The sequence below is a fragment of the Pleurodeles waltl genome, chromosome 11 (assembly GCF_031143425.1).
Source record: "Pleurodeles waltl isolate 20211129_DDA chromosome 11, aPleWal1.hap1.20221129, whole genome shotgun sequence".
NCBI lineage: Eukaryota > Metazoa > Chordata > Amphibia > Caudata > Salamandridae > Pleurodeles > Pleurodeles waltl.
In genome coordinates, this window is record NC_090450.1 from 41,581,777 (window position 1) to 41,597,982 (window position 16,206).

General features: G+C 40.3%; 1 protein-coding gene across 1 annotated transcript in view; it reads left to right on the plus strand.

The window, feature by feature from the left end:
* LOC138265367 (dehydrogenase/reductase SDR family member 4-like) overlaps positions 1–15,274 on the plus strand; it is a 126,076-nt gene extending 110,802 nt beyond the window's left edge. Inside the window, exons 7-9 of the mRNA XM_069213011.1 lie at positions 229–363; positions 8,956–9,011; positions 13,836–15,274. Of these exons, the coding sequence (XP_069069112.1) occupies positions 229–363; positions 8,956–9,011; positions 13,836–13,950 (306 nt within the window). The 3' untranslated portion in view covers positions 13,951–15,274. The remainder of the gene's footprint in view (positions 1–228; positions 364–8,955; positions 9,012–13,835) is intronic.
* Positions 15,275–16,206: the final 932 nt, after the last annotated feature.

The window sequence follows — 16,206 nt, forward strand, 5'->3', positions numbered from 1 at the left end:
GTTTTCCACAGACTTTGTGATACTCTACTCCTTGTAGACACCTATTTCTCCCATCCAATATATGCATTTTCCTTTCCATTACTTTGATTTACTTACATAGAAATGTCAATTTTCTTCTTGCTTGTATGTATTGAAAATCCTAACTCTGTGCTGCTTGATGCTTTGTTTGCTCATAGAAATCACAGTTTGTGAGTGTAAACTGAGATTACTCCTTTTTTCCTCTCACAGGTTTTTGGCCCCTACTGTGTCAGTAAAACTGCCCTAACTGGGTTGACCAAGATTTTGGCATCTGAATTAGCTCCAATGAATATTCGACTAAACTCACTGGCACCTGGACTTACCAGGACCGCCCTCAGCACTCCTGTAAGTATAATCAGAGGTGGGCTTATACAGCTGGGGAAGTAAAGATACATCCTGCTGTGCATGAAAAAGAAACCCAGATCTATAACAAATTCTACTCAACACAGGACCTCTTTGTTCTTACAAAAAGTCTTCTTGAGAACGCATTACCAATTATGTTCAAAACTTCTCAAAATAAATTTGGAGAAAACTGAAATTATCCCTCTTTGCAGACCATATGACTTAAAATTAAACAAAACATTCCTACTGATGTGATAGAGAAAGGTCTGGAAATCACTTTGAGCAACTCCAGTTTTTAAACCCTGCCTCATTACCTCCTCACACAGCTTCCTCATCCAGTCCTGACTGCATGAGCAGGCCTCTGCTCCCACAGAAATTGATTACCTTAACCGGTCACAAAAATACCCCCAATATGGCCAACCCTATCCCAGCATGCCATATAACCTGAAGCCCCACCGGACCACATCCTGAACAGCCAAGCCACAAAGAACCAAAATGCATGGTGGGACCAGGTGGGGAAGGGAATTCAGGATTGAGATGAGGAAGACCTTTACTCAGAGTAATGAAGATTATCTGTAAGTAACCGGGCATTACACACAACAATTATATTTGTGTACCGTGCACTTTTCCAACAGAGATTGACACTTACAGAGTCACTCTTTGGCCTAGAGGGGTGCACAACATGTGTACCGTATTTGCAAAGGGTGGCTACCATCAACTTCTGGGTACTTACAGTTCTGTCAGAGGTGGTAGTGAAATGTTTACAATGGGGGGGAGGCTTTTTTTCCTTTTGAATGCTAGTGAATGCTGCTCTCTCAGGTTTTTTTTAAATTGGTTGCCATTCCCCTACAACAGGGTCCTTCATCCCTCTCTGTGGAACATGGATGTAAGATGTGCATTCCATATTTGGGTGTAGCATGCATGGGAGCTCATATGACACACGTGGCTGTAGCCACACTGCTCTTTATTTTTGTGCTTATCATATTCCAAGACTACATAAGATGAAGGTTGGAGGGAGAGCATAGACAGCAAATGTGAAGTACAGAGCTTTCCATAAACATTTTAGGAGTCTTTTGTAGTGGATCTAACTGAGTTCTGATCAGGAGAGGAGGCAATGGGTTCATTTGAAGTTAGGGAGTTTTCCCCTAGCCTTGCCTGCCCTATTGGCATCTGGTAGGGTTAGCCTGCCTTGCTTTTGAGCTCCTGTTGTGGATTGTTCCTGACAGGTAACTCTCAGCTCCACCCAACCTTCCTGTTTGTACCTCGTGACAAAGACTTTAGCTGGACTAGTCTAAGTGGAATATGCAAAACAGCATTATTGCTCAAAACCAAACTCATAGGTGGCAGTTACATGCACAACTGTCGTGTAAACTTTGAATTTAAGGTGGTTTTAAATTACAAGCAAGTGTGCCAAACCTTTTGGCTGAATCAGGAGTCCCCCACACTAAAGGTGACCATGAAGCACTTTGACCTGCGTGGTTGGGATTCTATTGCTAACTTCCTTTGCCAGTTTTAGGAACAGTAACATGAAAACTGCAATCCAAGACTGCCAGGAGCAGCTTCCAGGATCCTACTTCCAGGGCGAGTTAACCAACTACTCAAGGTGGGCATTGCGGGTGCCCAAACATGAAGAGATGCTGCTCGGAAAGAGGAGAACTGTGTAGGAGACAACATGGGAAAAGCAAAAGAAGTCCGCTGCCATCTCCAAGAAGGATCTGCACCATTCTGCAAGTGTGAATCACCAGGATCACAAATTGCTCCTGCAGAGAAATCAAACTGCATTTCAAGTGCATCAGAGATAGTGAGGAAACTGTGGCCAGCTGTGTCCCTGAACTAAAATACATACGAAAGCAGAAGGCACTGAAAGAAGACTGCCTTGCCATCCATGGTCTACCACAGAAGGAATCTGGTCTGCCAGATGAGAGACAAACCTTTTGAGGGGCTTGCAGGAGAGACTGTATACTCACTATGACAATGAAGGGTGCACACCTTGTTTCCCTTTGTGGTGGCTGTGGGACTGATGAAGATTCCTGATGCAAGAACCAAGGTTTGACAAGCACTGCAACTTCACTGCAGACTCATCATCTGTTTCTGATGCTTCCTCCACTCACCCTATTGCTGGTGATGTGCCAGGCGCACCAGCAAGCCAGCCTGTGACTGGATGACTGCCTCCCACACCCTGTGGGCCGGTCTGGATGCACCACAGAACACAGCGGATGCCTGGTGCAGTCTGTTGATTATGTCCATTATTACGTAGTGTGTACAGTAGCAAAAAAGTTATTTCTTTTCACAAAGAAAAAGTGCTAGCTGGACAGTTCCTTATTAGTTGTTCTAGATGACATCGGATTGTTATCATATATGGAGTTCTGAGTCTCAACCCCCACAAAAACTCCCTGAGTAAGTCTTGGACTGCTTGACCCTGCTACTCTGAGGGTTAAGTGCTAAAGGGGTGTACCTTGGTGCTCAGTTTTATATTCAGTAGTGAGATGAAGTCTCAAGTCATTTGGGATTTAACCTCATATTGAGGTAAAAGGCACTGAATTTCACAATTTGAGTCCGGTAAACCTTGACTGCCCTGAGAATCTTTCACCAGTACCAAATCAAGACAATGATGACTTTATAACTTTGTTAGACATCAAGGTCAAATCACATTTTATGTAGATTGACCCCCATTAGTCGATGTCCTCACACACTGAACATACAACTAAAAGACAAGAGCAACACTTACTGCTCTAAAAATCTGAAGCATTTTGTTAACCCTGGAACTTGTGCCATTATGTACAAGCTTCTTTATTTTGAGGCAAAAAAAGTTTAAGAGAACTTACCTGGCATTCCATCGTCTACTAAAATCCCAATCAAAGCTGATTTGCTCTGAATGACCGGGTAGCTGTAGGGAAAAAGGACACTTGAGACAACCCTAAGACTCACAAATGGTTTCCTTTAAACTCCTAAATAAATTTAAAATTGCCATTTGTCACTTATAAAACACTACACCAGTGGTAGCTGGAGCACCTGTGTGCAGCTCTGAAAATCACCAGCACCAAGAAAAACTTGAGACTGGAATAAAAAAATAAAAATTTGGAAAAAATATATTTTACTAGAGCACCCGTCTCCTTTTGAAAGACCCTTGCTGTCAACCATAGATGGTCAAAGACCCTCAGGAATTGCTACAAAAAAAAACAAAAAACGAATTTGTGTATATTCTTCCTGAACTGGCCCGGTTATCTCTTGTTACATCTCCACTTCTAAGTTCCCATCTTGCTTCATACTAACGCACTATTGCTTCTGCTATTCGTTCATTCTCTTTCCAATCCCCTTGATACCATTGACATGTTGCTTTGAACTTGTGCTTGTGTCTCTTCTCTCTTATCTTCGTTATTGATGCTACCCTCTCGTTTGCTCCACTCTTCTCTAGCAACCTTCCCTTCCTCCTTCATCTGCACATTTCCTCCCTTACCTCATCTATTCCTTTTCTCCATTGCAGAAGGATGACAACTGCCTCATGGTCTTACGGTTTGATAAAGTAGACAGTGAACTGTCTTTTATCCATCATTAGGATGCTGGCATCTCTATATCTTGTCAATGTGTCCATCACTCTGGCACCTCTAGTCTGATTAGTTTTAAAAAAGCACAAATAAGTGTTCTACAATTGAAAGACTATGTGGTGTCCTGACTCCAAAATATCCTCCTCATATTTAGAAAAAATTGAGCACTTCTATTAACTTAGCAATACCCCTGTTTATAAGATTTAAGATGTTTTTCTTGTAACAAAGTTGTCCTAAGTAACTTAATTGCTGTAAAGATGTTGATGTGCAAAAGAGGAGAGAGTAAAAGTTGGAAGAAAGACTGGGTTGTCCCGAATTGGTGTGGGTTAAATAATACAGAGCCTCTGTTCTCTTTACTTCCTACCAATTATTCCACTGTCGGCAGGTTACGTTCAAACTAATTTTGGTAAGGAAGCTTTCAGGAGGAACCCTTCTGTATCATCAAATAGCATAAGCTCTTCCACTGTTAAACAATGCCTACAGCACTGCTTCAACGGTTTATAAGGAACTGGATTTTCGGAGGAGAACTGGTGAAAACTACATTTAAAGTCAGTCGGCACATGTCTTGGTTTGCTGAAAGATTTTATTTCTTCTTTTTCAGCCTTTATCTCTGTTCTAAATAAAAGTAGTGTTTCAGGTTCCTGATACAGGGAACAAAGGGTTTGTAACTAATAGCTTAGAGTGCTAAAATATAAGGGAGAAAACTTTCATTTAACCTAGTTTATTCTCTTGATAATGGAGATTGCAAGTTGTTTGTTGAGATTAGGTAACTGCATTGTTTCTTTGAGCATGGGCTTACATAGTTTAGCAAGAATTTTGGTGTTCTTGATACCAAAGTACTGTATATGATATGTATAGAATTCCTTTACACTTAGTTGATTGATTTATACTTTCTCACTTGCAGAGGAATTGACATAGTGCCCTGGTGACAATAGTTAAATCATGTGCCGGCAGATGTTATTTGAAGTACGTTTAAGATCAAAAATATAGCTCTCACTTGCACTTCTGCAGTCGATGGTTCAACAAATAGAGTGAATTATGCCAGTGGCAATCTGTAGCCTTATTTGATCCCCGCTTATGCAACAATTGTTAGTTTCTCAGCTAAGTGTAGCAGTTTTCCATATTTCTGAAAACAGTTTCCTAAGTGATTGAATGAATATTGAACACACATGTGTACAGTTCAACAGACCTTATAAGTTTAAATTCTTGGCATATCTGGGTGTCACTAGAGGTAATGGTGAACTAATAAAGAAGAATATACTGAAAATGCTTCTTTCCAAGCAATCTCGCTGGACGGACAATATTCCCAGTGAGTCAGAGACAGAAGGTGCCCTCAGAACATCTGACAGTGACTAATTTCTTCAATCTTATATTCTGGTTACCCTGGTACCATAGTTGGTGGACGTTCTGTGGGAAATTAATTGTGTGATTATCATGGATATATGGCTTTGATTGTGATAAAAGAAAAACAGAATGAATGTTCGAAATGTCTGGCAACTTACATCGAGAGACCACCGGATTGATCACAAAAAGACCAAACAAATCATAGTCAAAATCTGGCTGGCAAGGTACTGATAGTAAGAAAGTTAGAATATAATTTAACCTTCATTCCAGGGTAAACAGAAGTGGAACTTGATCTTTGTTTATCAACATCCTCCTTTATCTTGACCTTTGGTTTAAGGGTTCAAAAACAAGCTGCCTAAACTTTTGCAACTAATATAAATAATCAGTAGTTGCTTGAACCAGAAGATCTGTATGAGGATAAGATAGAAAACCTCTTGGATAAAATCATTGAATAAAGAAAAAATGGGAAACCTAGATAGTGCAATGAGTTACTTTATTTTATGAAAACTCATCAATTGATAAATAGGAAGCATTGCAATCTTGAGTGACATTACAGTAGCACCGCAGATACTGCTACAAACCTTGATCAGTTTCTTTATTTGCCTTTTTTAGGGTGGGTGATAAATGGAAACATATTGACTATTACTATCATACCTGATAGTGTGATGCAATTCATGAAGATGAAAAAATATCAGTCAAAAATGTTGGTCCTTCAGTTGTTGGTAATACAGTGTTCTGCTTTCCTTCAGACTTAGAGAGAACGCAGTGAAAGGAATGCAAAGAATGTAGCACTTCTAGTCTGTAATGAATTTATTGAAGCACTTCCCAAGTGTCATATATGGAACGAAAAATGTGAGCTTTTATTTAAAATGCAGCAACATACGTGCAAGTCTTACAAATAATCACAACAGTAGGATAATAATGATCTCAAAAACAAGAGAACGCAATACTTCAAAAAGGAATATAATCTATATATATATATATATACATATATATATATATATATATATATATATATATATATATATATATATATATATATATATATATATATATATTGACTATGTTTTCATGCATGCACACCACAAAGCTAAAAATAAGAATTAAAAATGCATCACCATTGGGTTTGACACCGACATCATCCCTTTGTCTGCCAACTTCGGAGCGTGGAACCTGAACAACCGAAAAGAGGGAGAATGCCCGCAATGGGAGAAAGTGTCTGAGCAAGGCATCCCTTCTCAGAGGAGTCCCTTGTAGTCCTGGTTGCCAAGCTTATTCCCCTTATATACTTTAAGCAAACCAGAGATAAGAATTTCAGAAACCTCCCGGCCCATTGAGTAAGTTGTTGTTCAAACGCTGGCCATACCAGGTCAGTGTTGAAAAGAACACACTAGAGACTGGCCAAATCTCATGGTGTTTTTTCAAGACCAAGCTGTTCCCTGCTTCTCCATAAACATTCTCAGCCTGTTACATCTAATCATTCCTGCTCCCCCATGTTAAGTACCCGTTCTTGTTGAGAAGAAGCAAAACACGTTTAACAAGCTGTGCGCGGAAAAATACCTGCACCACCAATGTGACGGTGTTTGAAGCTAAGCTTAGCACAAAATGGAATCAGTGGTCAAGATGGAGCCAGTAGTTAAATACAGAGAGCATTACATACAGGCCAAGGAGGAAAATCTGTTGAAATTGTATGCCATGGTTCAGGAGCCACAGTGATCTATTGTAAGTATCTAATATGCTTAGAATTTAGAGATTTATGCTGGGCGCAAATAAGACAGTTAAGAACATATTCCTGAAAATCAGAAATATCTGTCAAAATAAGATGTTGGTTCTGTGACTGATTATTTGCAGGCTTTGCTTTCAGTGCACTGAAGTAAGCTGCGAGATTACATTTTGCATATTACTATCTTATTGCCGATTTGCTTGTGGGTATATGAGGCTGCTGCTTGGAACTGATGATTGATAATTTAATTTTAGAGAACATTTAATGTGTATGCATTGGTTAGAACAGCGAAAAGAACGAATAGGCACACAGGATTCTACATAAAGATTATTAACATAAATATTTGCAGGCACGAATCCATATTTTTGTGGGCATTAATTTCAAATGAGTGGAAATTAGGGAAATTGCCGGATGATTAAGCAACAGAAGATACACAGTTTGGTTGTCAGTGTAAATGGCTGCTGATCAATAAAGCTCCTGTGCCCCCACTCGTCTCTCCCTATTTCTGCTGGTAAAATAGCCATGTTGATAATGAGACCAAAGAAGACCTATGTGGAGAAACTTCACTCTTAAAGAGCCTCTTTAGAGTATAACACCTGAGTACCTTCATTAGATGTGTGGCATAGAGGTCGTTCTGCTCTGTGGCTACAAAGATGACTTGTGGATTACTCAGCCCCACATGCCCACTTGCGTGGTTTAGTAGAGCTGACTAGTCAGGAACTGCAGGCTGCCCAGAAGATGAATGGAGAGGTGGGGGGTGGTCTCCCATTTCAATTTGATGGGAAAGAACAGAGAGTAGCAGTGCATGGACACCATGATCCTTCTGAGATCAAGAGGTAAAACAGGGTACCAAGCCCTAAGACTGTCTGCACTTCAAAGCTAACAATGCTGCAGCACTTGTTCATGGCTGTTGCCAAACAAACACAAATAACACTTAAGCATGCACTTGTACAGTTTCATGAGGAGAGACAGAGCATCTGAAATCTCTATCTGTCCAGTGCCTGGTGATATGAGAGGGAAAATAGCATTGGCCCTGATGTCCACTTTTTCCATAGTGAGCTTTCTATCTGTGGCTTGAGGATTTAGTGTTTCTTGCTCATTTGCTAGGGTGCTCTGCTGAGGCATTGTGATTGGCATTAAGGTGGCTGCAAACTAACCCCAACACCCACCCTCTAAGATGAAATATTACGCCTAGTGTGCAAACTACCCACTTACTGCTCTCTGAACCTGCTTTGACAACGGGGAAGTCAGTCCAGCAACCCTGCCTTAAGTGCCGGACCGAGGTATTTCAGATAATACAGTAGAGACCTTATCTGGTGCTTCTTAATGTTGCAGAGGATCTGCCTTCATTGCTTTGACACTATCATTGTCTGATATCTACACAAATCACACTAGAACTTTGGTTCATGGAAGCCCTTACAGGTAATCTACAGGTGGAAAGAAATGTTTGAGCTCAAATGTAAAACATGTATGTGTGAGCTAATGACCATAAAGTCTGTTGCATGTGTTCAGGGGTGTTCGGATTATATCAATGCAGAGCTCAAATCAATTTCAACAGTCAATATGGGCTGAAATACTATGAATGACACATCAGCACACTTGAGGAAATTATCCCAGATATATCCTTAATTAGGCATGAATATTGGAGAAGGATTGGAAAATATTTTTTTCAAAGGAAAGTCGTACTCTGACATGAAATTCACTAATTCAACTTCCTCTAATATCACATACCCTTGGTGGAGAAATTTCAGAGGTGGATTCTATGATTTTCCAACGATTGATCAAGTACTTAGAAATTTGAATATGTTGATATTGAGTCTGGATCAGTGTATGAAAGAATGTTTCAGATGCCAAACATGAGCTGTACTATTCTGTAATGCAACTCTATACATTATAAATTATGAAAATTGGGAAAATTATTGGACACTGTACAACCCTCTTAACAACCTTGGAAATTATTTTTTCTGTCCTTTTGTGAAATAGGTGTGGACTAATGAGGCTCTTTTGAAAAACATGAAGGAAGTGTATGGATTCCAAAGGTAATAATTGTGCTTTTTCTTTAGAATACCATTGGTTCCATCACAGTCATGCCTCAAGCTACCTGTAGCAAATCTTCTCATTCAATAAGAATCTCCAATGTGGTCAGACATGATTCATGGTTTTGCTACCTTGAGCCCTGAATTATATTTTGCTTACCTGTAACATTATTCCTTTCATTGTGATATGGTTCATTGGGATGGCAAACACAACGTCCTTTTGTGTGCTATTTGCATAGTCCAAAGTCACTTCTAACTCTTGTTGTCATTCCACCCACACCAACGTTTACATTTACATCACACCCCTCCTCACTCTTATCATTAATGCTCAGTGAGACCCATCTTTGGTCTTGATATTTCAACAAGTTGATAATTAACTACTGAAGGCTTATATCTATAATTTGAGTAAAATGTCTGCCATTTTCGAGCTCACGGCGTTCTAAGAGTACTTCTTTTAAGCTGTGCCAGTCAAACATTCCAAGTTTAGTTTGAGGTGTCAATAGGATCGCCAAAGGCAGTTAGTACTAAGTAAATGTCCCTTCTACATTTTCTGTTTGGCAAAACCCCTCTCATACATCCCAAATAATGTTATAGGTGTTCCCACCCAATTCACAGGAGGATATTGTTTTATATATATACCAAAACTGTCTGTTCTGTTTCTATAAAACGGTGCTCAGCTCTCTGCTTTCAGTGGTGCGTTCCTTATCACGGGAATGCAACACACATAGAAAGAGGAAAAAACGAGGAGAAATAAAGATATTTCTCCTTGTTAATTCTCCCTTGGGGAGGCGTAAGTTTTAGGCGCATCCCCAGGTTTACAAGCTCTTGTAAATCTGGGGTTTTAAATATGGGTATGTGTCAAAATCCATGAGTGTTGTATGGGAACACCCACGACAATGCCCATAGAATGCGTCCCTTGCTCAGAGTAAGGCAACACAGCGATCTGTCCTCCCTTGCCTTTCTCAATATCTATAAGGTCATTCAAAGCCACGCAAAGTGGCTTTGAATGGCCTCACAGATGAGTTCAAGGTTTGTGCCACTGTTGCATCACAAAAAGTGACGCAATGCCGGTGCAAGGGGCTCATAAATATGCGTCTAAGTCTATATTGGATACAATGGGTCTGTCTCCCAAAGGACAGTTAAAGCTGACTGCAGGCAAGACCTAAATAAAGTGATTTTCCCCATTTTTAATTAGCCATACAATCACACCGCCCCAACAAAGTGCTCGGTCTCAGTCCTGTTAATCTAGCAAGAAAAGTGTACCAGGCACTCTTCTCACTTTAAGTTAACTGCCTAGTCCCTTTCAGCCCTTCCAAGTCCCACACATTGCCTGACAATTTCTAGTCCTTGAAGGGATGCAAGAGTTTTCAAAATGTGTTAGCCTAACATGAAATGCGCTTGGCAGGGCTGAGGGTGCATGTTTTGTTGATGGGAGGGAAGAGTGCCAGCTTATCCTGCCCAGGAACTTCAAGAGTCAGTGAGCCTTGCCTTAGAGCCTCATGCTGTTGGAGTTGGAGAAATGTGCATTTCTTCCCTGCATCTTTTTTCTCTCTCTTCTGCTGCCATTCCTTTTTCTTTCTGCTTCTTCTTTCTCTTTTTCCTCGCTCCCTGTCTCTTAAATGTGCTGTCTGGCTTGTCCTACCTTTTCACTCGCTTGCACTTAATTTTCTTTGCTCTGTCTTTCACTTTCTCTTTGTCTCACCTTGTCTCACTCTCTCATTCACTCTATTCCTCTTTAATTTTCACTCCTCTATCCATCCCCTTCTTTTTCTTGAACTCTTTCTTTCTCTGCCGAATACAATCTCTCTTCGCTTTCTCTCTCCTCTATCTTTTCCCTCTCTTTCGCCCTCCGTATTCACACAATCTCTCTCACCCACTCATTTTCTCTTTCTCTACTTCTATCTCTCTTGGACAACATCAGTCGCATCAGGTTTGGAGGTTGCTTGCATGATATCTAAATATGAAAACTTACATTGTTTGTCAGGGTTTCTCTTCTCCTCTGACTTTCAGCTAGGCTCTAGGATCCTACAAGAATCTCCTATGTGTGCCATTATTTCATAATATCCACTCTTTAGAAGATTTTCGGATCTCAAATGCCCACTTATGGAATATGTGAAAGCTATATCTCAACTTGCGAATAAAGGTTTAGGTTGGGCATCAGGTATGCTCATTAGATTGATTTGGATAGCTCTATTTCTGTACTGTCTTAGTTGCTTGCCCACTCTCACCCCCAGGAAAACAGATGCACTTGCAGCAAGCATCCCTGAACTTGTTCTGACCCTTTCCTACCCTGGGCATTAGCACACTAGCATTGAATCCTACATCCCCTTTTAAGTTCAACACTAATCAGTACACCCGGGCACCTGGTCTAAGCACCCACATCCTCTTCAAAGCACCTAAATTACACAGAGCTCCCACATACCTACACTGAGAATGCCCAACCAAATCAGAGCACTCATACTACTATCTCAGAGATCAAGTGCAGAACTATTGAACACTGGAGCTAATTTTTCCTCTTTAAATTATATTTCCTCTTCCTTAAGCAGCACATATTACATGGTTGCTGCTCTTGCACTCCTCACTTTCTTGCTCTCTCTGTTGTATTCCGCCATTAATCACCATTTTACTTCCTCATTATACACCCATTAGAAAGCTCTTTACTCCTTCCCATCATCCTTCTACGTATTATTTCTTCACCCTTCCAACATTACAACTTCCCTCTTGTTTACTGCTTGCCACAAAGCCTTTGAATGATGACATTTTCCCCTTCTTTTTTATCCACAGAAACCATAATGTTTTTGCCATACCTCTGCAGTGAAAGGTCAACTGTGCCGCCATCTCTATTTAGGTTTTGCCTACAGAAAGCTTTACTTACCTTTTGACACACAGACCAACTGTTTTCAATATAGACTTAAATTGGGCTTTTGGTCAGCATCTTGTTCATGATGTGGTGACTTTCTTGCCTCTGTTCGCTGCCAACGAGCCAATGGCTTTCCTTCATATTCTTTTGTTTGTCACACCCAAGGAATATTTTGGAAACAACATTTTTTTTAATGGAGGAGTTGCATCCTTCCACTGCTGATGTCAGCACCTTGCATTGCATTTAATGAGGGATTATTTAGTCTCATTTTACAAGTCTGTCTCTGCTCTTCCATTCATTTGGCCCTGCTAAGTAAATACATTTTTAGCTCACATAGTACCTTCTTGCACCCCAGATTTGTGCCCCTTCATTGCTAACATCTGAGCTATTGGTGGGCACTCATCTTCAAATGGATTTAAAATCATTCCAAAATGAATACTGTGTGGGGTTCATGGCAACCATCTTGGAGTAGTTTTTGTTTTGTTTCAGGAAAAGCCATTCCAAGATAGACTACATGGATGTGCACCATTTTGCAAGCACATCTTGGAATGGTTCTTCATTTGTTTTAAGAAATATTATTCAAAGGTGACTGCCACAGTTTTGTGCACATGCATGGTGTCCATTTCTGAATGTTTTCTCTTAACAACAAAATCGTTCCAAGATGACTTCTATTATTCAAGCACAGGGATGAGGCAATCTGAGAAAAAAATAATAAAGCAAATTCATGGCTGAGACCTATTGGCTTTGACAATGTCTGTTAAGGGCCTAATTAAGGGTTTGGTGGTAGGAGAACTGCCATGGCAGCAGCAGCGGTCCGGCCGCTACATGTTGGTGGTCCAATTGCAAATTACCATGTTGGCAGTCTGCTGAACTGGAGACAGCCAGAGTGCTGCAGACACCTCCAGCCATGCACTGACTCCATTAATGGCGGTTTGGGTAAAGAAGCTGCCAGAGGGCAAAGGGCAGTACAGACAAGGGGAAAGCTGTGCACATCACAATATGCTTTATCATCAAGCTAACTGTGGCGGGGAGACCGCCTGCTTTGATGTGGTGGAATCGAAGGAAATGGGGTGCTAGCTCCCCCCCATTTCCTTCTTTTCCCTTCAGTCCCCGATGTGGTCCCCTTTGTCCAGGGCCAACCCTCACAACACCCACTACACCCCAAGACAACAAAGACAAATCTAGATAAGTACCTGTTGCATTGTACTTCCATTGACTGAACTGGGCATATATGGCCCAGAATGGTACATACTCATAGTATTGTTAACCTGTGATGCATATGTGTACATTTTGGTCAAATTCTACACACGTACATGGACACAAATGTAAAAAAATTGCTTGTTTAGCTGACCGCGTTCCCCGCCAGCCCACTGCCATCAGAAACACTGCCATGGGGCCAGCTGTGCCATCGTAATATTGCGGCAGAAGACGGTCGACTCAGCGGTCCTTATCGGGACCGCAGCCTTGGTGGTATGGCAGTCCGACCGCCAAACTCGTAATCAGGCACTACATTTTTAATATATTATCACCTTCTTGTTTTTATATTTTTTTAAGATCCCTTTCCTTCGTTGTACTGTGTTTACAATTTTGTGCCAACCCGAGGATAAACACCCAAATAGAGAAAATAAATAAACTATTTGCTTACTTATGTATCTGTAAAACATCTGTATGTTCTTGATGTACAGAACATCTTACAGAGAACATTATCAGGGCACATAAAGGAGTAGTACTTTTCAATTATCAAGACATAGGGCTATGCCATTTGTTAGTATAGTAAACAAGATTTTACACTAACACCAGAGGGCGCTGATACTAATTCATCACCTATGAACAGTGTGAAAATAATGTAAAAATACATGTAAACTCGATGAAAGAGCAAAGATGCAAAGGCTGAAAAAATAACTAAGGTAGTTTTGTACCTGAAATCTCCTTTTTTCAAATGTTCTCCCTGTTTCTTTATTTCTTAGACTGGCAGAACCAGAGGAACATGCTGGGATTGTGTCTTTTCTCTTCTCGTCGGATGCGTCTTACCTTACTGGAGAGACCGTTGTAGTCGCCGGAGGTTACAAGACAAGACTATAGAATGAATACCCGGGGCCGGCTTTAGGTTGGTGCGACAAGTGCAGCCACACCGGGTGCTTACCTGGATGGAGGGGGGGTGGGTTGCACAGACCTCAGGGGAGTGTTGTGTTGAGCAATAATTCACGAAATGTGTGAATTAAAATCACCTGCTGCAGTGTTTTTTGTGCTTCCAGCCTTCAGGAGCCAATAAAAAGGTCAAGTTAATTCTTGTGATTAATGTTCCTGCTAGAGAGAGTGCAATGGGGTTTTGTCTAACGGCAGTTTTGTCTAGCCATAAAGGAGCGCAGAGGATTAAAGTGCCTGCTGCAAAGAACAGATCTGTATTTTATGTGGAAAGCTTAGTCGATTTGTAAAACAAGCCTTCACCAGCGCTTTAAAACAAATGAAATGTATGTGAAAGGGGCTATGGAGAGCTAAGGGGTGCTTTTGCCAGGTGGTAGTGAGGGAATCGGAGGAGGTGGTCATGGGGTGGGGGGACGGCAAAAAATATTGTCGCACAGGGCACCACCAGTGCTAAAGCCGGCCCTGCGAATACCATACTCATCTTTCAGCCTTGCATGGATAAGCAGTGAACACATGATGTTTATACAGCTTTCAAACACTTAATCATCTTTTTTGGACATCACTGATGACCTTCAATATGCACACTGGCTTCATACCTATTGTCAGCATGTTTTAAGCTCAAAAAGCATTTGTGCAGCCTCAGACTCTTCATGCATGTATATCAAAATATCAGATGTCCATTGTTATTTACTGTATGACCATCTTGTATCAAGTCATCTCTCTAAAAATATGTTACTGTGCACTTAGTGCTCTAAATCTTCTTAGTCCTCATACATTTTGTATGCTTGCAGCATGGTATTACATCAGCACATCAAGGTGCAAATAGAGTTATAATGCATAAATCATCATTTTTGTTTTAATGCTAATTAGGCGGGTTTGATATAGATTACTTGTATGAAGAGGAAAGCTTCTGGTCAGGCTCCTAAGTCCAGTTTGTGGGATGTTGATAAATCAGCAAATCCTCTTTCCATTGTATTTGTCAAAATGAAAAAAAATGATTAAGGCTTTTATGTTCTATAATATATATTGTTCTATGTTGGCCTTAAAAACGTATGTGGGCAGATTCTGTATAACCTTCTGCATGTTGTCTTCCACAGCTATCTTAGGTTAATGCAGGAAAATGAGAAAGGGAATAGTGCAGTTCAAGGGGGTGATCTAAAACGTGATTTATATGAAAATAAATGATATAATTACAGTTTATTACAATGTATTTGATGCCGATATTCCTCTCTAAAAGATTTTATTAAAAAAGGAAAATATTCATGTTCCAAATGTTACTTGTTTAATGCCTGCCTATCCTAGGCACCTACATATGTTCTTTGGACTCATTCTTTCTTAGCACATCCCACCATGTGACGTTTATTAGTCCATTGGAATGTTGAGAGCTCCATTGAAGACAATGATGTGATTCAGGGCCAATAACAGGATGTACAGGCCTTTGCTCTAATATTCGGTTACTTTGCTATTTCTCCTTTTTTATTTTAGAATTTCTGCCCTCAGTGGGTGAAATGTTCTAATAGCTTTATAGCTCTTCTGACTCAGGCTATACCAGTTGTTAAAGCCCTCTTCCTTGTAATAGTCCATGGCCTGTGACTATAACTCCGGAAAATGGAATTAAAAAAACCTCACAGCCCAAGACAGAAGAGCAAAAGTGCTATAATATTGACCTGATTTACTGGGCCTTGACCATAGATGCTGATGTAATAGCATTTTGTCACACCATCTAACAAAGAAAGTTATATTTCCTGTTAATTTGCGTGTACAATTAATTTTTTACATTTAGATTGAACATCTAACACCGCCCACATTCCATCATGTGGTGTCACATTAATTAAAGGTCTCTCGGTCACTGCAGCTCACATGTGAAGAATAAGAAAACATTCTCATTCTAATGTGCACCATTAGAAATATAAAAAAAAAACAACAAGGTGATCTGAGCTTACATATCAAGAAAATTTCACACTTCCTGGACTTCAGTCAGCTAGACTTGCAAATTATCAAGTTGTTTTAATGAGCAGGTAGTCAAGTTGTAAGCTATTGTGCCATAAATCTATTCATATCCATCTATATCATGGTTGCGTGAAGATTGCCTAGAATCCCATTTATAGTCACAAATAGGATTGATAAGACATTTCCTTCATTACTATTCTATATTATGCCTTGTTATAGCATTACTCAAACTTTACTTGTTGC